The sequence below is a fragment of the Ixodes scapularis genome, unplaced genomic scaffold (genome assembly GCF_016920785.2).
Source record: "Ixodes scapularis isolate PalLabHiFi unplaced genomic scaffold, ASM1692078v2 PGA_scaffold3__209_contigs__length_174095766, whole genome shotgun sequence".
Lineage (NCBI taxonomy): Eukaryota > Metazoa > Arthropoda > Arachnida > Ixodida > Ixodidae > Ixodes > Ixodes scapularis.
The window spans coordinates 4,009,350-4,034,116 of record NW_024609868.1 but is presented as its reverse complement, the minus strand read 5'-3'; the positions used below and the strand labels follow the sequence as shown (position 1 = coordinate 4,034,116).

Here is a 24,767-nt window from a genome sequence, read left to right as displayed (position 1 = left end):
GCCATTCCCGTTGTTTTCGCTGCTGCTCTCATCCTCTCTTTCTCTCTCGCTGCTCCCGACTCCGCTTAAAGTGGATATTGAGTTGAGGATAAATGAGTTCCGCCTCAACTTTACTTCTGTGCGCCGCTTCGCGAGTAGCAGAATCATCAGGGACGCCAGTGAAAATAAAACGTATAAAAAATGAAAGGAAATGAAGGAGACGAAATGAAAGAGTTATATAAAACGTGTACCCCCCCCCCCCCCTCGGAAAAAAAAAAGAGGAAAGAAATAGAATTGGGGAGGACGGAGTGAGACGAGAAAGAAAGCGATGACGGCAAAGAAAGGAAGGCGCAGATCCGCGTGCAGAGACACTGCGGTAGCTAGCAAACGGCAACAAGAAGCGCCGAGGTCCTTTGAGCGGGAAAGGCAGGGTTCCATCAGCCGCCCGGGAAGCACAAGCAAAACAAGCGGGGGACGAGGCTAACGGCGCGGAGGCTCGCTGCAACAGGAAAGAAGAAAACTCGAGAAGAGTCATTTTCTTCGCTTCTCCAAACACACACACAGACGCACACGTGAGCGCGAGCGCGTGACGCCAGGAACAAGGAGCAAAAGAGAGACGGGAAAACATAAAAAAAGAACAACGCTAGGGAAGAAAACTGGCGCGAGGGAAAAATGGGTAAGATTCAGGGAAGAGGGAAAAAAAGGGAAAATGAAAGGCCTCAAGAGGAGCAAAGACGCGACGAAAACATGTACGAAAATGATGGAGCAAAGTGGAGGAAAGAAACCGAGGAAAGCGGACACAGACGTAGAGGGGAGAAGGATAGTATAGTTGCGATACTGTTTCTGCCGCAAAAGCAGTCGCCGCGCTGCTGCCGCCGCCGTGAACAACGTAGATGTCGCTGCGTTCGCCTTCCCTTTTTGTCTGTTGCTCGGTTTAGGGGAAGAAAGAAAGCCCGCGATGGTCGTCGAACACAGTGGAGCGAAACCATATTTGCTTTTGTTTCACATTGTTTAGAAGAAAGGAGGGTCCCTCCTCCTCACGGGCACCTTTCCTCTTCCCAGATTCTCTCCTTTTTCTGTGGTGTTGCTGCGAGATTTTTTGGTGCTCCCGCGTCGTTTTTCAAAGTGGGTATCTTGGTTTATGGATTGATTTATTCCCGGTTCTCCAGTTTCGAAACGCCTTTTCCTTTCTGCTTTCGTGGATAAAAGAGAGAAAACGAGATGACGAGGGAAAGAGCAGAAAGTGAGAAAACAAGCAGAGGGCCAGAAAAAGGAAAAAGGACAGAGAAGAAAGTTCCCGGGAATGGAGCAACATCAGTTTGCTTGGGTGTTTGTTCTCTCTCTCTCTTGCCTTGCGTAGAGTGCCGGCGGTAGGTTGGTGGAGGGCCAGAGAAGAAATACCGTTTTCCCTGGGTTTCTGGACAGTTTGTTATTTGAGGCGCGGTCTAGGGGGGAGACTGGGGAAGGGGAGGGGGGGGGGGCGGGTCTACAGGGTTCTTTTCTCCCTGTCACTTCTTTGCCCAATGGATTGCCGCACTGTTTGTTTCTCCTCCCTGGCAGTTCTTCCACGGCTTCGAAAAGACAAAGCGACGCTACAAGGAGTCGGGCCAAAATGTTAGATGCGTCTTGGTCGCGTGGAAAAGAAAAAAAAAAAAAGACGATTAAGAAGAAAAAAAGACGAACGAAGAGAGGAAAGCGCGTGCTAGGAGAGCGGAAGAAAGAGGCCATCAGCCGAAAGGGCGACAGCGTCGACTCGGCCCGACGGTTATGTTGAGCTGGGGTCATCACTTTCGGGTCGGTTCGCAGGTCGATTGAGCCGTTCGTTACACCCAGAGGCGCATCACTCCGCAAAGGCTGGTCAAATATTGTCCTCACCATACGTTACTCTGACCGGGGACAAGAAGCCTTCGGTTGGTTTTGCACCTACAGATGATCTGCAAACTACCAGCCGAAAGAAACATTAATGGCTAAAAACTACACCACAATATCAAACAGTATAACGTATTAGCTCTCGCGGTGTTCTTTTCCTTTTTTTTTTTTAAGGGGCCCGGGTTGGGGGGGGGGGGGGGGGGGAGGGGGGAGGGGCTTAAGGGGTTTCTGACACGCCAAAAAAATGCAAAGTTCCCGCCAGTTCCCTGTGACGTCACAATGTACCGCAAGGTGTCGGGGCGGTAAGAAGGGAGGTCACTAAAAGTGGGTTCGCCTGAAGTCACGCGAGTTTCACTCCTCATGCTTTTCACGACCGTGCCTAAGAATTTTTCTCATTTATTTATTTATTTTTTTTTATGAGCGATCCTAGAAAACGAAGTTTCAGTTCCACTAGCTTTTAATCGCTGCACCGGTGGTTAGTTTGCGTGCTGTAAATGTTGAGGACGGAAAGTCAGTGGATGGTCGTGATGGAGGTCAGTGATGAATGCGTTGCGAGTACAAGCCAGTGTACATGTTATCAGTGCGATGGTACAGAGCCGTATTGGGCAGAAAACAAACTATGGAGTTATGAAAAAAGAAAAACAATTAGAACGCTTGCAGAAATTAGGATTGCTAACATACGACACGCCCGATCGCATTGCTGAACGTTCAGACACCGAGGTCGTCGAATCATCGGATACTCTCCAGGCTGAAGATGCCTGCCGTCTAAAGAATACGAACTGGTGAGTGTAACAAGTACAAGTACACGTCGAGCATAAAGTGCGTGTTTTGTCTAGAACATGAGTAGAACTTGTTTACTAGGTTCACTGACTCCTCTTCTTCTACCTTAACAACAACATCAGGCGATGAAAAGCAGATAAAAGAAACCTTGTTTGCTTGGACTGCTCGCAAAAATGCGGACAATAAAAAAAAAAGCAAAAAAAAAAATAATACAAGCGGTCGCGGTAAGCCCGAGGAGTGATACAGCTCATGTGACTTCCGGCGATGCCTCCCTTCTGACCGCCCCGACATCATGCGGTACATTGTCACGTCACAGGGCACTGACGGGCACTTTGAATACGGCTTCGTATTTCTATTCTTTGTTAAAAAGAACTACGAACTCTAAAGTGAAACATTTTTTTGTTTGTGATGTCCTGATACACCATTTTAACGCCTAACAAAAAAAAAAAAAAGATTTTTTTTTTTTGCGTGACAGAGGCTTTTTAAGGAGACACTGCAATGAAAAACAAATTTTAAGAGCATAGATAAGACACTTTTTTTTTTTTCACGAGAAGAAAGATTTTGGGCAATATTTACGCCGTCAGACGCAATTTAGGTGGAGGTCACGGCCCACTCTACTTCCCGCCCATTACTACTGAACTGGCTTGGCTGCTCGGCCGAACACGCTAACAAGCCCAGGGTCTCCCTCTCGCGACATCCGGCGTCTATAGTCAGTCGTCTTACCACGTCTGCTAGTTGTGCGAGGAGACGAGCGGCAGCCTCCGGCATCATCTGCCTATTTCACCACAATCTATCGTCGTCTGCCATGCCCGAAGGACGCGGACATGAAAGCTGCCCGTCGGCGTCCCTCTTCGCCTTCGTTCGTCTGCTATTCCGTCCCCGTCTAAAAACTTTTACAACGTTCGCAAGACTCAACCCTAAAACCGGCGTTCTAGCGTTCCATCATGCGTAAGTGGCGGTCCAATACAGGCGTCTGTCAGCGTCTGTTTAAGTGCGGTAAAAAGCGACCGAAAGGCCTAAAATAGCAACAAAAAAATTATCCTGTCATATCAGCATTTATGTTCTTGTTATTTTTTTTCGAATGGCATATGCGAGCGAGGTGAGAGAGCGTCATGACCAGGGTGTATGATAGACAGGTGGGGAAACGGCCCATAGAAGCCTACCGCAGCGCTGTGACCGGATTGTGTACTCGTCTGCTTGCGGGTACCCCCGGCTTGCGACAGGTGGCGCTGCGGCGAGAGGAAAAAAAATCGGAATCGGATTTGCGTAGAACTCTATGGGAGAGTGTGCAAAATAAACCGAGAGCACGACAGTCTTCCATTGAGAATCCACGAGAAAACATCTCCGTCAGTTTAGCCGGTCGCCAACGGTCGCACACCCGGAGTGAGAGTTCGCGGTGCTTCACATAGATGGCGCCACAGAAAAAGAGAAAACCGAGGGGGACACAATGCGGTCGCTCATTTGGCTCTCGTTTCCCCACCTGTCTATCTTACACCCTGGTCATGACTGACAATTAAAACGTGACCTAAAATTATGCGGAGAGGAAGTCGTCTGCTTCTTGCGCAGGAGTTGCGGTGACGTCAGAACGATGCCGGGCTCTGATTGGCTTTGATTGAAGTACAGTGGGTAGACTTCAATGTGAGATGCCTTGAAATCTACCCACTATTAATGCGAAAGCATCAACTAAATTGCGATAGCATTCGTCGTCATACTTACGACGCAACTCACTGGGAATACGACGACATAAGTTTTGAGTAAACACTCCATTTTATGAATAAAATTTTCCTGCCAAATTTAGCGGGAAACTGAATTGGGGCATAGGTTGTGACTTCAATTTTTCTGCTAAATTTAGTCGGGAACCTGATTTTGTTTTTAGGTCCCGTGACGTCAGATCACGTGACATCAAGCATCCCGCCAAATTTAGCAGGGAAACTGAAAAGAAGGAGGCCAGGAGGGTCCGCGAAATCGGGGGGGGGGGGGGGGGGGGGAATATTTCCTTCTCCGGGGATTATTTTCGTCATTCTTGTCCAGCTCGCTTGCACCTTTGCATTTAATTGCATTATAATGATAATAAACTACGCATTACCAGTCGAACGTTCTGCTTATTTGTTCCTCTGATCAGTCAGAAAACTATCCCCCGTACATTTGTACATTTATCGGTGTCTCTCGGTAATTATCCAAAACCACACACACGGGCCAATGACGTCAGAATCGAGCACTGACAACAGTGGTACGATCAAATAAATAATAATTAAAAAAAAAACCTCAAGTAAAATTTAGAAGTCTCGTTGGGGAACCATCTCGGGATCGTCGTGACCTAGGCCAGATGGCCAGGGCTCGCCGTTTCCACCGGTCCGTCTCCAAACCTCGCTGGTGGACCGCTCCTGGGTTCGCCATGGGCCAGGCCAGGCAGCCCGGCTCCGTCGTTCCTGCCCAGCTCCAGCCTCGCTCAGCCCGCACTGTCTCGCGCCAGCTCGTGACTTCTCCGCCGACCGCCTGTCACGTGCCTTCTGCCTCGTCTTTCACCCTCGGCTCTTACAACTTGCACTACACAGTCGCTTTGGCAGGCCCAGGTGCACTGCAAAACTTCAGATCTACCAGCCTTTTTGAATCGAAATAACGGGAACATACATGGACTTACTTTATGCGAGCCGAACGACGGTTGCACAACTCACAGAGCAGCGGGGCCGCTTCTACGGGAACCAACATCTTTATTCAGCCTCAACACGCGAAAAGAGAGAAATTAAGCCAGATCGATCAACACAGTGAAAGTGGGATGCTAGGCTTAGGCCATCAGAGCGCGCTCGAACCATCGAGAAGCAGAGGGTGCAGAGTGCTCCAGGAAGGCGACCAGTGCAGTCGTCGACGAGGACGGCTTCTAGCCATTCCCGCTACATTGACGTGTGAGGATTGCCATGGGCTCTGACAAAGCCAGTATCAGTTGCGTGTCATGGCGAAGCGTCCAAGAGGGAAGGCTGTTTTCATTTCACGATTGCATTCGGAGAAGACATACGACGAACTTTCAAAAACGGTGTATTGTGCGCTGGGAAGCCAACTCTTTACTTACACGAAACTGTCTTCCAGGTTTAACAATTACGCTTTTTTCACGTCTCAGTTAATGAGGAATACTTTGATAAACTAATTTGTCCTGACTTATGGCCGAACGGTTGCCTTTTTCGGCCCTTTATGGAACGTCTCAGGTCCGGTGACAACGGTAGTGCTAAGAAGACTACCAAGCCAGAGCCCTGATCAAAACTGTCTTTTAGACTAATAAACATGAATGCGAGAAGCGTCGTCAACAAACCGGAAGAACTTGAAAGTGTAATCTTGATATTTGACTCCGATGTAATAATAATTTCTGAAACTTGGTTAAACGGTGAAAGGCAGGGGTCGCACTCCTTGTTGAAGCTATTTTCGAGGGTAGAATTATCGAACAGAGGCTGTGACTGCGAAATGGTTTGGGTGTCTGTTCGTTAGGCTTGTCAGTCAGTGCTTACGGGCACCCTGCAGATCTAACTCAGTGGCGATACGCGCGCCTCTCGTGGTGGCGTCACGCGTACTCATTGGGAAGCGACCACGGCGGTCACAGCTCGACTGCAGTGGTACACCGGTGGGTGTTGCAAGGTCCACTTGCCTGCTTGGGCTATACCACATTGGCGGAAGCGCGGGAGCAGCGTGAGCAGCGGTGGAGCTCTACCGCCCTCCCTACGCTGACTCGAAAGTGGCCGCGCGCGGCGCTGTTCGCTGGGCGATCGGTAGCGGCTCCTAGCGGACACAAAGTGCCCATACCGTGGATAACCCTATAATTCCGCTTTTTACCCATAACCATCGTGAACTTAGTAACTTAGAACTGACAGTGAATGGTATTTTTGATAGCCTCCGACTGGACGTTAAAAAGTCATGCGGCACAGACGGGATTTCTAACGCTGCATTCCTTCATAGGTATGCCGAATAAAGTGCGAAGTGTTTTTGCAAGATATACTCTTGCAACTTAAGAATCGTCAAAGTGCCGCAAGATTGGACAGTAGCTAATATGGTCCCAATCTATAAAATGTGCAGATCAAACGTGTGTTTTTAATTACAGACCTGTCTCGCTACTGAGCACATGAAGCGAGGTTCTCGAACATTTTCATTTTTAAGCCCACTGTAACTTCCTTGGAATTTGTAGAATTTTTGGTAAATGATCAACGTGGGTTCCAACGTGGTTACTCAACGGTGACTCAGCTTCTTCATACGTTCCATGAATTTGCCACTATAGCAGATAACGATGGCCAACTGGACGCTCTCTTTTTGGATTTTAGGAAAGCCTTCGATAGGGTTTTGCGTAGGAAGCTACTGTATAAACTTAAACAGATACTCGATAGCGATTACTTTTTACGGTGGGTTGATTCATATCTTACGAACCGTCGACAGTATGTGACTGTTGAAAAAGTGAAAGTCGTTTACCACTCCCTGTAACGCCGAATTGGAGCGCAGCTCTTAGGAGGAGGAGGGGAGGGTACTGAGGGCCACGTGTTCTCGGGGGAGGGGGGGGGGTGTCACGTGACCCCCCCCCCGAGGGCACGTGACCTTGGTGGGGTCACGTGGGGGCAAACACGTGCCCCTCAGAGGTCACGTGACCTCGGGAGGGGGTCACGTGACCTTGGGGTGTCACGTGACTCCCCAGGTCACGTGACCCCCCGGGTCACGTGACCAAAATTTTTCCGCTAGATTTAGCGGGGAAATTTTTTCCGCTAGATTTCGCGGGAAAAGTTTTCCGCTAGATTTAGTGGGGAAATTTTTTCCGCTAGATTTAGCGGGGAAATTTTTCCGCTAGATTTAGCGGGGAAAGTTTTCCGCTAGATTTAGCGGGGAAATTTTTTCCGCTAGATTTAGCGGGGAAATTTTTCCGCTAGATTTAGCGGGGAAATTTTTCCGCTAGATTTAGCGGGGAAATTTTTTCCGCTAGATTTAGCGGGGAATTTTTTCCGCTAGATTTAGCGGGGAAATTTTTTCCGCTAGATTTAGCGGGGAAATTTTTCCGCTAGATTTAGCGGGGAAATTTTTTCCGCTAGATTTAGCGGGAAAATTTTTTCCGCTAGATTTAGCGGGGAAATTTTTTCCGCTAGATTGAGCGGGGAAATTGTTTCCGCTAGATTTAGCGGGGAAATTTTTCCGCTAGATTTAGCGGGGAAATTTTCCGCTAGATTTAGCGGGAAAATTTACCCATAATGCACCGCGCGGTTACGCCGACGGCGACGCCGACGGCGACGGCGACGCCGCTCAAGCCGGAAACGGGCGCCTAAGAGCTGCGCTCTAAAAGCGTAGTCTACGGAATAGGCCTTATGCGAAATTAGCTGCGCCATCTGGTGAATGCAAAAAGAGGCCTGTCCGCCATTTTGATGTTGGCGAGAAGCGGAGCCGGTCTGGTTTGCGTGCTGTGAGACCGTTCCGTTCGTTACCGGCAAAATGCCTGTACACTGCTGCGCGCCGTTGTGCAAACAGCGAGGAATCAAGGACAGCAATGGAAATAAGGTATGTGGCACAAAGTTTGCTTTCTTAGCGGTAAACGAAGCAGACGGAAAGTGCCGAAGAAGCGGTGCGTGAAGTCTCTTCATACTGCTCTTGTCCGGACCGAGTGTTTGCAAGCACGCTGATCAAGGGTCTTGTACGGTGCGCGGGGCCTTCTCTTTGCACGGTAACGTGGAGTCTGCCTAACTGGATGAACGTACAGGCCGAGTAGCGGCTTTTTACTGAAATGAAATGCCATAAAAAGTAGTCGATGTTTTCTGCGTGCCGGGCGACGTTGCGGCTGGATTAGATGTTTCCGACAGACCAGCCCTCGCTTTGTCAAAGCAACTACACTCGCAAAGTGTAGTAAAGAACAATACAGATTTTTAATTACCGTGTTCTGTATATGAAAACTACTACTATGTAAGTTCGGTGGCAGGAGCGATCTGGAGGCGGTCACAGAGGCCGACGAGGAAGGATTAAGCTGGGCGAGGGGAACGTGTCGCGGTTCCTTGCTGTTTATCGCCCCTTCATAGAGACATAGATGTTTGCCGTGGGCCCTTGGCCTCCGAGGGACCGGCCGAACCGCGCGATCGTGTAAGACCGTACCCGACTCTGCAATCGTGGACGTGAGCTGAAACAGCCCTTCGTGCTTCCTTTGCCTACCTGCCAGTTTTTCATACAGCTGTGGTTCTAACTAGATATTGTAGGGACTGGACGCACCGACAAGCGAGTCCAGTCTCGACACAGCAAAAAAGAGAAAAGTGTGTTCGGAGTTCCGGAATTGGAATTTCTTGGTCATCGGCTTGACTCCTCGGGCATTCGCCCATTGCCATCAAAGGTACAAGCCATCAAAGATTTCCCGAGGCCGACTTCGACCACCAAACTTCGCCAGTTTCTCGGTTTGGTCAATTTTTACCGACGTTTCGTTCCGAACTGCGCCAAACTGCTCGAACATCTTGAGGTCCTTCTAACAAAACAAGAGCGAAAAAAGTCGTCCCTTATTTGGAACGAAGATGCGGAACGCGCTTTCGGCGAGGTAAAGAACTTACTGGCAGAAGCAACAATGCTAGTACATCCTAAGCATGATGCCCCAACATCGCTGATGACCGACGCATCTGCCACAGCCGTAGGAGCGGTGCTACAACAAAAAGTCGACGGAGAGTGGCGGCCGATTGGTTTCTTTTCTAAGAAGCTCAAGCCAGCGCAAACGCGCTACAGCGTTTTCGGACGTGAACTCTTGGCTGCCTACTTGGCTGTACGACACTTTCGACATTTCGTCGAGGGACGGCCATTTACCATATGGACTGACCACAAGCCCCTAACTTACGCCATCAGCAATGCCGGCTCTCATTACACACCACGTGAGATTCGCCAGCTAGCCTTCTTGGCCGAATTCACAACGGACATTCGGCACGTTAAAGGAGTTGACAACGTCCCCGCTGATGTCCTCAGCCGGATCGACGCCGTGAACACCCCAGCCTGTTCTGCTGTAGACTTGGAGTTGCTGGCTCGTCTACAGACCACCGACGAAGAATTGCAAGCCCTGCGCAGTTCATCCACGTCACTGCAACTGCGGGATGTAAGCTTTCCAGAAGGCACCACCGTGATCTGCGACCTGTCAACGGGAACGCCTAGGCCTTTTGTACCACGTGAACTGCGACGACAGCTTTTCGAAGCGATTCACTGCTTGTCGCACCCGGGTATACGAGCATCCCAGAAGCTCCTGTGCGACCGCTACGTTTGGCCCCGGATAAAATCCGACGTTCGTGATTGGGTGCGTTCCTGCATCGCATGCCAGTGCGCGAAAGTACAGCGGCATCCGGTGCCACCAAGTCGACAATTCCTACAGCCTGACAGCCGTTTCAACAAGATCCATCTGGACCTAGTAGGACCCCTACCGATTTCTCAGGGACAGCGCTACATCCTAACGTGTGTCGACAGATTCACACGATGGCCAGAAGCAACCCCACTGCCCGATATCACCGCCGCCACTGTCGCTGAGGCGTTTATCGTTACGTGGGTATCCCGGTTTGGCTGCCCCTCAGAGATTGTCACCGACAGGGGTCGACAATTCGAGTCGGCACTCTTTGCCGAGCTCACTCGATTGCTCGGAACCAACCGCTTGAGAACGACTGCCTACCACCCACAGTCGAACGGGATGGTAGAACGATTTCATCGACATTTGAAATCGGCCCTTGCAGCTCAGGGTGGTCCCTCGGATTGGGTTCGTCATCTCCCCCTTGTGCTTCTTGGAATCCGGACAGCCTTGAAGGCGGACATCGGATGCTCCACCGCCGAGCTGGTGTACGGCACTGCACTTCGCTTGCCATCAGATTTTTTTGAAGTGGAACTGCCTCAACAACAAAGGCAGTTGGACTATGTAGAACAACTCAAGCAAATTTTTATCAATTTGCGACCGGTGCCTACACGGCAAGGAACTTCAAAGTCTCCCTACGTGACCCAGGACCTCCAAGACGCCACTCATGTTTTCGTACGACAATCGCAAAAGAAGCCACTGCGCCCACATTACATCGGACCTTTTCCAGTGGTCGAAAAGAGAAGCGACACGTTTGTCCTGCGTGTCAACGGCAAGAATGACACCGTTGCATTGGAGAGACTAAAGCCGGCACATATTGAGCAAGAGCATGTGCAGGGAATAGCGCTACGTGACATCGACCAGACGACAGAGAAAAGCCAACTTCGTTGGCACTCGAATGTTTCTGTGCTTTGATCGTTCGTCCTACCTCCTCTCTAAGGGGGGGCATATCTGTAGGGACTGGACGCACCGACAAGCGAGTCCAGTCTCGACACAGCAAAAAAGAGAAAAAGAGACGCGCGCGCTAGCTATACGCTCACGCGCTCACGCGCTCACGAAGAGCAGTTCCTGCCGAGACACCACTGAAATAGAACGTTGTTTTGGAACGTCCGTCTCCTGCCTGTTTCTTTCACCACAATATGAAATGCATAGGTAAGACGCCGTACTTTGAACTATTTGACAAATTGAGAAAGTATGGAGCTTGTGGAAACCACATACGTAGACTAAGGGCGAATCGAGCGTTTCAGCTTACGTTGCCTGTGGGGTTACTTCAACACATTTGCGATGGCATTTGCGCGCATTCATTCACAAACGCTGCTGTTGATTCGGAACTATGCTTGGCTATTTGTGAGCCAGAGTGAAAGTGAGCCCTGCTTGAAATATTAGAGCGCAGCTCTTAGGGGCCCGTTTCCAGCCTGAGCGGCGTCGGCGTCGCCGTTGGCGTCGCCGTCGGCGTCGCCGTCGGCGTAACCGCGCCCCTCCCTCTCCTCCTCCCCCTCCTCCTCCTCCCCCTCCTTCTCCTCCTCCTCCCCTCATTGTGTACTGTGGTCCGGGCGGGTCACGTGACCTCGGGGGGAGGGGGTCACATGACCCGTTTCCAGCCTGTGCGGCGTCGGCGTCGGCGTCGGCGTCGCCCCTCCCCCTCCTCCTCCTCCCCCTCCGCTCCTCCTCCTCCCCCCTCCTCCCCCGCCAAGGTCACGTGACCCCGGGGGGTGACTCCCCTCCCCCCGCCGAAGTCACGTGACGGCCCGCCCAAAGTCATGTGATCCCGTCCCCTCGAGGTCACGTGACCCCCCGGATCTCTGCCCTCTTCCTCCTCCTCCCCCTCCTCCTCCTCCCCTCATTGTCTAGTATGGTCCGGGGGGGTCACGTGACCTCGGGGGGAGGGGTAAAGGAGAGGGAGGGGGAGCAGGAGGGGAGGAGGACTAGCAGGCATGATCACGAGGGAGGAGGAGGAATATACCCTCCACTCCTCCTCCTCAAGAGCTGCGCTCCAATTCGGCGTTACAGGAAGTTGTAAACGGCTTTCACTTTTTCATTAAACTTTCCTTCTGCTTTTTCCTTGTAGGTATCCTTCCATCGCTTCCCTAAAGATCCCATGGTCTACAAAAAATGGATTGTCGCGATCAGAAGGGATGAAGGCCCCGAGTTTCAAGTAAGCAAGTGGACGAAGCTGTGCTCGAAACACTTTCATGAAAGTGACTACATACCCAGCGTTGTGAGTGGCCGAAAGCTCCTTCGTGATACGGCAGTGCCATCCGTTTTCTCCTTTTCCAAAAAGAAAACAGTGCGAAAGCCTCCAAAAAAGCGTGCACCGCCACAGCTAAAGGCTAATGCACCAGCGCCAAGATCCCAACAAATAGACAACACTATGCAGGATGATCCAGCGGTGTGTTGCACAAATGAAGTGCAGGCTGCGGCTGAAAACCCACTGGAGCCTACTGACCACAGCACATTGCCTGCAACAGACAGTGCGCGTCTGGCAAGCATCATTCAAGGCTTGAACAAAGAAATTGGAAGGCTTCAAGATGAGTGTGGACTTCTCCGACATCAGTTGGAAATGGCAAGAGAAACAATTCGGAAACTGCAAGCAGAGAAGCTCTCTCTTGATTGCCAACTTGCTCAAGAAAAAGAAGACGCTTCTCCATTTACCAACCAACGATTCAAGGACAGTGATGAAGACGTTATGTTCTATACCGGCCTTCCAAGTTACAAACACTTTGTTGAATTGCTTCTTTACATCAACCCCGGGGATGGTGGCTGCAACGTTTTACGTGCAGAGAGCAGCAGCGGAACAGGATCATTGAAGGGGCGTAAACGAAAGCTGAGCACCGAAAACGAACTATTCTTAGTTCTTGTTCGGCTACGCCTTGGTCTATTTGAGGCAGATTTAGCTCATAGATTTTTTATCGCACAATCGACAGTCTCAAGAATTTGCAAATCGTGGATGAACTTTCTGTATGCCAAACTAAGCGTGTTGCCTCTGTGGGCGCCTAGGAAAACAGTTGATGCGACCATGCCACCAGAGTTTGCTGAAAAGTATGCGTCGACACGAGTAATTTTGGATGCCACTGAAATTAAGTGTGAGGTGCCCTCTTCTTTGTCTCTCCAGTCATCTACCTATTCGTCATACAAGTCCACAAACACATTCAAGGGCCTTATTGGTGTCTCTCCGAACGGGCTTGTAGCTTTTGTTTCAGAGCTTTTTACAGGCTCAAGTTCAGACAGAGAATGTGTAATAAGGAGTGGATTTCTAGACTTAGAGTTTGATGCTGGTGATGCCGTAATGGCGGATAAAGGGTTTCGCATCCACGACCTTTTGGAAAAAAGAGGTGTGAAGCTGAACTTGCCCCCATTTTTGAAGGGCCGCACATTCTCGCCCAGTCAAGTCGAAGAAACCAAAGAGATTGCCTCACTGCGAATACATGTGGAGCGAAGGATACAAAGGATAAAGGCGTATCACATTTTTGATCGGCCCATACCTCTTACCTTGGCTCCACTGATTAACCAGATTTGGACTGTGGCAGCAATCCTCAGCAATTTTCAGTGCTCGCTTATTCAGCATTTGGGTAGCATGCCTGAAATGGTGCACTGAGTAGTGACAAGTATGGAGGCCATACATGTATATTACCCTGTGGGCTTTCACAAAATAACTTTCTTGTTGTGTGACGTAGTATCACCCCTATCTCTCCCTCGCAGTAAAAATCCTTATCCTGGACCCCATGCTTGTGCATTTTTTGGGGGAAAATAGTTGTATTGAATGCGTTTTTGTTTCTAGAATGTGGTCACCGTAGCAGTTGCAGAGTAGTGCGATAGCATGCTGTGCCAAAGCTCGACAAGATATTAAAACTGCATAAATTCTGAAACTTTTGTATTGCCCGTCTTTTTCGTTCCCACCATATACAAAAATTCACGTCTCCGATGTCGCATCCATTCGGCAACACTGGCCTCGCAACGGAGCACGCGTATATGTGTAGCTCGTTCGTAAACAGGCCTCTGCACGTGCGCGGTGCCCACAGCTGCTGTGAGCAAACGGGTTTATTTACAAACGAGTTGGTGTAGAATCTACAGTAACACTTTATTTTGCGACAGGGTGCTTGAAACTGGCATGAGGCAGACATGGTATATTCACACAAGCAGTCACACAAATAATGTTAGAACATTGCAAACCTGTTATTACAAACTAAAATGGAAAGAAGTCTGTGCGAATTAACCGGTGTTTAAAGTAGAGATAAATATGGCGCTCCTGATTCTTCTTTATCTGTCGGTTCCATATTGAATGTGAACAAAATAAAATTTAGTACAAAATGTCACTTTCAGTTTAGCAGTAGTGTCTGCTCATTACAGCAGTAGCTGCGACTAGTGAATATCACCAACATGCAGATCCAGAAATGTATGTAACTCAACATCTTTAGCACTAACACCTCTCACTAGACAGCTTGGAAATGAACGTTGGAAAGCAATAACTACTGCAAACACAGCAATCCGTAAGGTTCCCCCTACACGGCAACACCAGGGCGCCTTTACAGTCCATAACGATAGTGCTGAAATGTATGGTGCCGTTCAGAGTGCGACGTTGTTAGCGCAAAAAAGCTATCACTTTTTTTTTTCCTTTTGAAATCGAAACAGTGTAATTAGTTTTATTTAATGGAAAGGGATCATTTAGGGCTATAATGTAGGCGGTAAAATTTTGCACCCCACTAATACTCGTTCAAAGTAAATGAGAAAATGCAGTTATGTTGTGTTTGCGCTAACAATGTCGCAATGTGTACATAACCCAAGTAGGACACTTGACCGGCGCAAGCTTGGGCCAGGTATGGCTCTAGCTTACGCCGGTCAAGTGTGCTACTTAGGAATGTGAGGAAAGCATTTCCACTCTCCAAGTGGCTTTTACCCATTGCCTTTTGTTTTAGACACTAGCACGTGTCCTGCCTCCTGACAAGATAGGGAAGGTTGTATGCAAAGAAAAAGCTGTCCAGCTTTTTGCGCATTTCGAGCCATTCATTTTGATCAAATCGAATACGGTCGACGCCGATCCATTTCTCCGAGCAAGCAACGTAGTCTCCCCACAAACAGCCAGTCAGAGCCATCTGCCCCACAACCTGGGCATAGTGATCGTGGTCTCTGTGTAGCTGTGGCTTGTCATTCTCTCCAAAAACTAGAGAAAACTTTTGTTTCTTTGCATAGTCTGGCTCACTGTCTTTGAGAGAATGTGGGCACTTGACTTCTAGAATACTGTACGACAGCTCTTCTGGGTCATAGACTAGTCCGTCGGGCGTTGCACCTAGCCAGGGGCATGATGGATCTACAAAAAGGCCGTTGGGCTGAATTGACACATTGTGTCCATAGTTCTTCATCACAGCAACATACCGGTCCTTGGCCATGCTTTCGTTTCTTATCCCGTACTGAACAGCACGAACGCGTGTCAGGTCCTTTGGCTCAATTAGGTTCTTGAGGCCCTTCTCCGTCCACTCTTTGCGTGTGATGACACATCCGAAACGCGATGCAGTTAGTCTGTTCAGCCGTGCTTTCTTCCAGCGTTGACTGTGTCGCTGCTGCCTGGTATTACGCTCCAGGTCTCTCGCCTCCTCTGGTGAAAGCTGGATTTCCTGCGAAAAAAACAAAACACAGCATTTTACACTTGCCACACTAGCCGCCTCGGTGGCTCAGATGCAATGTGCTAGCATATGGATCCCCAGTCGGCGGGTTTCAATATTGGCCGAGCTGCCCGCAACTTGACTGAGACTTAATGCGGAAAGGCACTGTGTAACTCAGATTGGGGTTGGGTTGCTGTCAAAAATTGCCAGGTGGTCTAAATTAACCCTGTCTCCCACTGGGGCGTGCCAGATGCCATTCGCTGGTTCAACATGTTAACCTGCAAATTTAGCCCACCTTACAATCGCTGCACTTGTTGAGACTGATAACTGGAACAACCTTTCACTCTTGAACTGTGAACGCTTTTTACCACCTCCACAAAAAGTAAAATAATATGCATCAAAGTCTTTCCAGGCTTTAAGATGCATTTTAGCTTTGTGTTTTGCAGCTGGTCTCACTTAGGCATCAAGCGCAAATTCAGCTACATGTGACCAGGCTGGCTTTGGAGCGGTCGTACACCGTGCAGCTACATTGTTGCTTGCCGCCAAAGCAAAGCAGGACAGAATAAAATATGTGGATCCCACATCATGTGGGAATCGGTGTTAAGCGAAGCTTGCTTTGATGTTTACGCTGATCATCGCAACATGGAATCTGATTTTGACCCAAAATTTTAATGTTGTTCAGTGCTTCGTGCAATACGACACTAGTGAAGTGTTACAACACTTGTGTTTGTTTGTCCACGGCCGGACTGGATTCCTGTGCTTTCATACAACCTTCAGAATTGCAGAAGCATGCATGCCGTTCTGCATGAGGCGCTGCAGCTCTTCTCATCGACTGTTCCACCTGCGCATGCTCACTGCAGGTTGTGACCTTGTGTGGCATTAACCTGGAAGGACAATTCTGGCGCACAGACTAGGTGCGGTGTTTCAGAGGGCAACTGCTATGTGTCGTAGGGGTAGGGATCAGCCACGGCTGCCGTGTTATAGCTAACAGAGTCCGCAATAGTACTAAAGGCAGTATCACGCCGCATTGCACAGGCCGTAAGAGAGAGTGTGCATTCAGTCCGGCAGTGGTTTATCTTTACGAGCTGTGCACTACATGTAAGACGCATTTACTTATGCCATTGTTGTTGTGGAACACTGTTTACAGCCAGCAAAATGATTTACCCTATCACCGCCCGACTGAACAGCATGAACACTGTGGCAGTACTGTTGATGACACCCTTGATGGCACGTCATCCGCATTGACAACACTTACTGTCAATATGCTCAATTCTTGAGCGCTCAACCCGCCAGGGAATGTTGGCTGTGAAGCTCTGTCGAAGAAAGACGGTACTGGAACCAAGCTGATGGTGCCTGCTCCCATGACAATGTTGTCAGACATCCATGTTGTGAAGCCTGCAGGTAGTTGAGCTTGCTGGTAGGACATTGGAGAGCCGGCAGGGGCAGGTCCGAGTTTTGTTTCCACAGACTGCCTTCGTGCTGCTAGGAGAACTGACGCGAAGTCAAAGTTTCCAATGTTCTCGAGGCCCCTTTCTAGTGCATGAAAAGACTGCAGCTGTTGTTCGTCCTCCTGCTTCTCAGCTCGTGCATCGTAGAGCTGCACTGGCATTGCCATCTCCATGCCACCCTCCCGAGAACTCCTCCAGTCTACATCCTGGACGCTCATCGGCTTGATGCCTTGTCGGCGAGGGCGCCCCCATTGTTGGGGAAGTTCTGTGCATGAGAGCTCAGGCGGTGCCTCTTTAAATCCCTCTTTCTTCAACAAAATAAACAGCCGTAGAACAGCAAGTATATGGCTGCACGCACCCCCTGCACCAGCAGGGCACGCGCATCTTGATTCTGTAACTTCACCGCTGTCAGCCTTGAACGCCAGGAGGACGTTGTAGGGCAGACCAGTTTTTTTCTGGCTCCGGTAGCACACCGCTCGGCCGTAGACGATCCCAAGGCTGCAACAATAACAAAAAAAAAAAAAAATTTACAAGCTGCACTTAAAATACTTTTTGCTTTTCTACCAATAACAACGCTACAATCACTTACGTAGCCAGGGGGGGAACCCATGGGGCCCGGCTTCCCCCCTTCCCTTCCCCCCCCCCCCCCCCCAAATCTACCATTTTGCCAGGGCCTCCTCTCACCCTCCCCCTCATACAGCATTTTGTCATGGGCTGTAACGCTAGAGCAGACAAGCATACGAGACAGCGTCAAGTGTTCGCATGGCTCATAACGGTCATTATTTGCACAGTTAGAGCGATTGTGCGTGTGTGCGAGGGGGGGAAGGGGGTGCAGAAAGGCGATGAAAACAGCAAATTGCAATGCGATAACTGTCACTAGCGTGTCAGTGCGTCGCAAGAAACACGGGCCCATGCGTCCGATCTCGGGCGTGTGCACACCGGCGATGAAAGCAGTCGCGCGATGCGACTAGATCACATCGCAAAAAAATTAGATAGTCACACTGGCGTGCGCGATGAGCGAGTTCAACGCCTTCGTTGGCGAGTCGCTTCTCGAAAACTCTCGCTCCGAACAGCCGCTCCGCGACTAGATCGCATCGCAAAAGGCCGGTGTGACCACTGCTTACATCGCCGGTGGGAATGCGCCTGTAGCGACAGCTCAAATCGTGTCACTTTCTTTCCCGCAATGGTCGCTTTTGCGATGAAAGTTATCGCGCGACTAGATCGCATCGCCGGTGTGAACGCGCCAATACCACGCCCGCGCGCGCTATGAAATGCACGCAGAGCGCTCGTCACACACACGTACGCATACAGCCGCAACTCTTTGATTACAAAGTATTAAGCACCGCACCTATTTACGATGTTAAACAAAGAGGCCATAGTTCACAGTACCTTGAATCGCAGATGTTCGTCCGCACGGAAGACGGCACTGTGTAGGCTTCCACAGCGAAGACGTAGGACTTGCTCCGCTGCTTTGACGAGGTTGTCGCCATCGTGCAAAGGCCCCCGAGAGTTTCGTCCGATAGCGGAGGCAAGTTAGTCAGGCTGTTTTTCCACATTCTATGGTCGGAAGGCGGAAAACACCGCGGCCCTGCCATCGCACACTGCCCGTACGGGGTGTTTCCGATGCTTCCAGTGCTTGGGCGGCTTCGGTTTTCTCTCACGACGATTGACAAACTCAATATGGCGACGCTCTCAGTGTTGTCAGACCACCAAGCTATTTCGCATAAGGCCTATTGCCAGTACTGTCAGGAGTAGCCGTGGGCTCCGTATTCGGTCCTTTGTACTTTTTGGTGTTTATCAACGATCTAGGAATAGGTAAGACAGGGATTCGGTGCCGTTTGTTTGCTGATGCCTGTGTTTTGTTTTCCAAAGTGTCATGCATTTTCAATCAGAAATGTTTAGATGGTAGCCTACAACTGTGTTCTTCTGGTGTCAGGCGTGGCAGATGAATTTGAACGGGAAAAAATGCGGGAAAATGACAGTTAGACGAAAGAAGTATTCACTTTTGTTTTGCTATTCTATCAACTCAGCACCCTTAGAATGTATCACTTTTCACAAGTATTTGGGTGTAAGCATCACATCTAATTACAGTTGGTTCGTTCACTTCGAGAATATTATAGCAAACACGTCCCAAAACCTGTGGTGTTTTCAAAGGACTATGCGACATGGCACTCCGGAAACCAAGCTAGTGGCGTAAACTTCTTTGATTCGCCCGTTATTATGCCTTACTTGTCCCATTGAGCGAAAGATCTGAGTAAATGGCCACAAAAACGCTATTGTACGGCACGCGCCTTTCAATGGGCGACCCTACTTATCCCCTTACCTTGGCGTCGTCCTTGCGGCCGTCCTAGACGTCGTCCTAGAGCTCTAAGACGACCTTACTTGCCACATTACGTGAAAAACAAACGGTGTCGGCGTTGTTGTGCCAAAATATGGCCATAAAAATACATCAAGTGTCATCAGAGTGATGTCATCAAGCGTCATCATACGACATCAGCGTGATGTCACCGCCGGAGCGCCGGTTGCCAAAGGTGCGCTTCGGACTTCATCTCTGCTCGTTGTCTGCTTCGTGCGTTGGACTGCGAGGCGATCACGTACGTCTACATCTACGGCCTCAATATTGGCAGCAGCGTCTACATCTACGGCGGCTTCTGCAGGCAGACGTGGCCGCCCATGCAAATACGCCACAGCTTTTTGACATCAGAATCAGAATCAGAATCAGAATCAGTTTATTTTTGTCACAGCGCTTTTACACACATGTGACAAAGAGGGCCAGGAAAAAAAGCTGCAAGTTTGCAGCTTGACGAGTTCCTGCCCCCCAATACACAGGGCAGAGCGGCACTGTCACCAAAAACACACAAAAAAAACGCAGTGAAAATAACTGATGTAACATGACATTTAGCAAGTCCTCCTCTCGGCGCCGTCTCGACGTCGTCATTGATGTCGTCCTTAAGGTCGTCCCAGAGGTCTGCCTAGACGTCGTCCTCGACGTCGTCCTAGATGGCGTCCACCTCGACGTCGTCCCTCTGGTTGTCCTAGAGGTCATCCTAGAAGTCGTCCTAGACGTCGTCCTAAACGTTATCCTAGACGTCTTCCTTGACTGGCTTTCGCCTTACTACACGTAAACAGCCTTAGTGTACTCGTGTAATTTTGGAATACGCGGACATTTTGTTGGACCCATATTCTCAGTCATTTATTGACCAATTGGAAGGAATCCAAAAAAAGACACTTCGTTTTATTTATGATGCATACGGCATGCATACCTCTGTATCGTCTATTTATGCGTCATCCGGATCAACCCAGCTATCGCCCCGCAGAGAAGTGAAGCGTTTGAAATTTTGTACATGTTAATGCATGATAAGATCGGAATGAAGGTCGAGAATTCTATGATGTAAAATCTCAGTCACGACACGCGGCAGAAGCATGGAAACCTTGCTAAGTTTCAATTTCGAAAATATATTTTTAAATATTCTTTTTTTTTTTTTGTTTCCCTAGATCTGTCCGTGACTGGAATGGCCTGCCTCGTAGCATTACTGGACCTCTAAACTCGCCAAACACAAAGTTGGGGCCGAAGTTGACGGAATGAACCGATCGGCCAATCACGACGATGACTTCGCGCTTTTTTCGTCGACTTCCAATTGGAGCGCTCCGAGAACTTTCGGCTCAAACTTTGCGTTTGACGAGTTTAGGGCCCCAGGTGGCGCCACCTGCAATTCGTTCGTCAGTGCCTTAGATCAATTTTGATCGTAATTGTTTTATCCGTTGCCAAGTGTTATTTCTCATTTACTGCATGCTGTGTGATGCATGCGCTGTCACACTATGCACATGCATCACACGGTGTTCGCTGCAGCCATGATGACATCTGCGAACGCGCCTCAAGAATGGTCGAACATGTTTGCCTCGTACATTGTACACCATGTAAACTAATGCTTCTAAGGCACTTCAGACACCCGCAAAAATCGTTTTCTCAACGTATCGTGCTGAGATTTACTACAGAGGTGCAACCACGTGGTGGAAGCAGGGAATGAAAACATCAACGGATATGAGGCTACCATTCCATAAAGTAAAGAGAAAAACCTCTTTCGGGCTATCTGCCATGGCATTCGCAGACGACGTCGTGAGCCGGCTCGACTAGTTAAATCTGCCGCCGACAGATGTCGGAAGCGTCGAGCGCACCGGCAGGGACGCGCGCCGGCGTAGTGAGAAGCTTCCGATGACAGTGTGCTAGACTCGGCGCCGGTCAACGAGGTAGAGGACATTAGAGCGATAAACTGGCAGCTGAAGGTGACACCCCAATTGGCCGCCGCCAAGTTGCACATTTTTGACCACTAGGAACGTGACCTTATAGTTTTGCGTCTAGATTTTAACAGTACCTCGCACAAATAATTGCTTATTGATTGTTAATAACAGTACCGACGAAATAAGTTATGTTTCGTTTGTTTTAAGTCCAAAATGGTGATTTCACGGCAAAAACTCGGGCAGATTCGCAATGCCTCCGCTAGGTGCCATGAGCCGCGGTGCTGTATTTTGGGTTTTTATCGGAGCTAGGCACTGATCTTTGAGGCTAACAGTATTGAATAAATTGTTTATCATGTTTTAGAGCGCAGCTCTTAGGGGCCCGTTCCCGGCTTGAGCGGCGTCGCCGTCGCCGTCGCCGTCGGCGTAACCAAGGTCATCCCAAGGTCACTTGCCCCCCAAGGTCACCCCAAGGTCACGCGACCTCTCCTCAAGGGTCACGTGACACCCAAGGTCACGTGACTCCCCAAGGTCACCCCAAGGTCACGTGACCCCGCCCACAGGGTCACGTGACCCCAAGGTCACGTGACACCCAAAGTCACGTGGTTCCCCAAGTCACGTGACCCCCGGGGTCACGTGACCCCCGATGACGTCATCAGTGACGCCACTGATGACGTCACCGGCATCCGCATCGTCATCGTCATCATCACTAATGACATCATCAGTGACGTCACTGATGACGTCACCGGCATCCGCATCGTCATCGTCATCATCACTGATTACGTCACCGGCATCCGCATCGTCATTGTCATCATCACTGATGACGTCATCAGTGACGTCACTGATGACGTCACCGGCATCCGCATCGTCATCGTCATCATCACCATCCGCATCGTCATCGTCATCATCGCTGATGACGTCATCAGTGACGTCACTGATGACGTTACCGGCATCCGCATCGTCATCGTCATAATCACTGATGACGTCATCAGTGACGTCACTGATGACGTCATCGGTATCCGCATCGTCATCGTTACTGATGACGTCATCGGCATCGTCATCGTCACGTGACCCCCTAGGTCACGTGACCCCCACTCAAGGTCACTTGACCCCCCCAGTACCCTTCCCTCCTCCTCCTCAAGAGCTGCGCTCTAATTCGGCGTTACAGGGAGTTGTAAAGGGTTTGCACTTTTTTTCTGCAGCGATCACTGTACAAATCTCGGCTCAGTTTTGCGTAAAAGCCTCAGGATTTGATACGGTCACGTGTCTAGTGGTCAAAAATTTTACGACATGGCGGCAGCCAAGTGGGGGTCACTTTTTTCTGGTGAACGGGATACCAGTTTATTGTTCTAAAGCCTCTCTATCTCGTTGGCGCCGGTGCACCTTGGTCAACGGGAGGAGCCGGCCCAAGCCGGGCTGGAGCGGCGGAAGCGGCGGCGCCGCCAGCGCCGCATATTCCCCCTGTGATGAGCTTGCGAAGTAAGAGTGCGCTGTGATGACCCTGAAGGATTCGCGTAGCGTGGTGAAGGTATTTTACAGGGGAGCTGTTAAGGGCTAGTTTCCCCAGGATCGGGTCCACCAGCAAAGAAATGATGACAGCAAACTCTGGACAGCTACCGCCATCTATGAGCGACGGCGGCAACCAGACAATTGATTGCCGCCCGTCGTTCATAGATGGCGGCAACCTTTTTTTGGAGGAAGAAGAGCGGTAGCCGAATGAACGGCAATCTGCGCAGCAGCACGAATAGTTACGCAACCGCCGTGAGGCCGCTATCGCCTCAAGTTCCACTGCGTCGAGCGCTTCAGATTCCCTTGCGAAAGAAGAGCAGATCACTCGCCTGGAAAGCCACCGCCGAGAACAGAAGCTACAGCTCCGCTGCTCTTCCTTCTTCACCAAAATGGAAAGGCTGAAAGTTTTTTTTGTTTTTTTTTTCTAGATAAAGTTGAAAGTACATATATGTATAAGAGATTGTACGAGATTAGTAGAATAGGGGAGTTTCATGGTGCTGAGTTTGTTGACTTAGCCAGGGACGGCAACCTTGACGAGAAAAATTCACTGAAGCATTAGGCGACACTGCGAATGTGGGGTCCGCGTTCGGGGTTTGGGCCAAGCTCCCACGGAGCCATTTCCACAACGCAATTATTACTGCCAACACACGTGAAGACAACGTCACGTGCATTTCACTTTCAGTTAAGAATAGTCGCAAATTTAAACTCTAGCGTGCTGAAATAAAATAATAGATCGATCTCACTAAGCGTTCGGCGCATGCGTGACGCCGCCATAACTTTAGTTCACGGGAAGAAGACGGCTGTGCATGCCAGGGCTCGTGCCGTCTCGTGCTCCACACGCGCAGAGCTCCAGCAAGGTTGTTTAATAGGCAGAAATAGGGTGCCTTCATGTGCGCTTTGCTTGGGGTGATGACATCTGGCCATTTTGTTTCTAACGCTTATTTTTATTTTTTGTTCTGAAGCACGTGAAAGAGCGTGTCCCTGCACGCGCTCGTGGCACTGACTGTGCTATGGCGACATTTTGTTTCCTGCGATTTCTTTGTATTTTCCCTGTGAGCGCGTGCTGTCGGCATCGGGTACTACAAACGATGGCATCACCCTAAACAGAAGAACATTGAGGCACTCTAGGCAGAAACACTAAAGTTCCCTCGATGCATTGCCACAGCGGTGGAGCAATCAAATTGACTGGCGAGATCGGTCTGTCGAATACATCCTTACCTATAAATTGTGATTAGAGGGCATGGGCGGGGGGGGGGGGGGGAGGCAAAAGGCCGCTTGTTCCCCCCCAGTTCTCAGAGGGGGGGGGGGGGGGGGGGGCAAGGCATGCATTTTGCCCCTCCCCCCTTCCTGAAACAGCCGCCACTGGGCAGCGAAAGGGCACCGCCCCCCTGCCCAGGGAGGGGGGGGGGGGGGCTGGTTTCCCCTCCCCTCATAAACAAGTTGGTACGCCACTCTTAGAAGGTATCTGTTCAGCCATATAGCCTGCTATATTCTTACGTCAGGATAGAGGAGGCTATGGTTAAGCTCATTGCCTCCGCTATGGTGCCTGGAGCGCGTCTTCGACTGGTGTGTCTAGCGCCCTATTCCACCATACATCAAAAGTGGTCCCGAAGTGGCAACAAATGACGTCACAGAAGCCGGAGTGTAATGTTGTAGCGTGTCGCGATCCTGGCTGTCGGTCGTAGAAATGCTGGCGAAAGGCAAAAGCGAACGCGAGTGTCGCTTTCGTCACGACGTCCCAACTTCCGCCTGCTGTAGCTTCCGTGGACTGCCACACTGGAAGGCGACTTCCAGCAGAACAGGCGCCTGGCACATACACCACAACTATTTGGACGCCACCAGGATCGCGACCGATGACAGCATGACAATTCTATGACACCATCAGGCTGAAACTGAGGGACCACTTTTTTGGGACGTGGTAAACAGACCAGTCGGAGACGCCATCCAGGCACCACATAGGGGAATATTTGAGGCTAGTGGTTGGTCAGAACTGTCAATCATCGCGCGCAAGGCCATTGAAACAATTTCGGCCAATGACGT

General features: G+C 50.0%; 2 protein-coding genes across 2 annotated transcripts; one reads left to right on the top strand and one right to left on the bottom strand.

The window, feature by feature from the left end:
* Nucleotides 1–8,027: 8,027 nt before the first annotated feature.
* LOC121837082 lies at nucleotides 8,028–13,655 on the top strand. Its single transcript, XM_042292508.1, has 2 exons — nucleotides 8,028–8,142; nucleotides 12,006–13,655. Exons 1-2 carry the CDS (start codon nucleotides 8,077–8,079, stop codon nucleotides 13,530–13,532), a joined length of 1,593 nt encoding a protein of 530 aa, XP_042148442.1. The 5' UTR covers nucleotides 8,028–8,076; the 3' UTR covers nucleotides 13,533–13,655.
* A 1,002-nt stretch (nucleotides 13,656–14,657) lies between these two features.
* On the bottom strand, nucleotides 14,658–18,684 carry LOC121837374. The gene is made up of 3 exons (XM_042292984.1): nucleotides 18,372–18,684; nucleotides 16,790–17,480; nucleotides 14,658–15,546 (listed from the first exon to the last, which is right to left on the bottom strand). Exons 1-3 carry the CDS (start codon nucleotides 18,575–18,577, stop codon nucleotides 14,854–14,856), a joined length of 1,590 nt encoding a protein of 529 aa, XP_042148918.1. The 5' UTR covers nucleotides 18,578–18,684; the 3' UTR covers nucleotides 14,658–14,853.
* Between the last annotated feature and the right edge of the window lie 6,083 nt (nucleotides 18,685–24,767).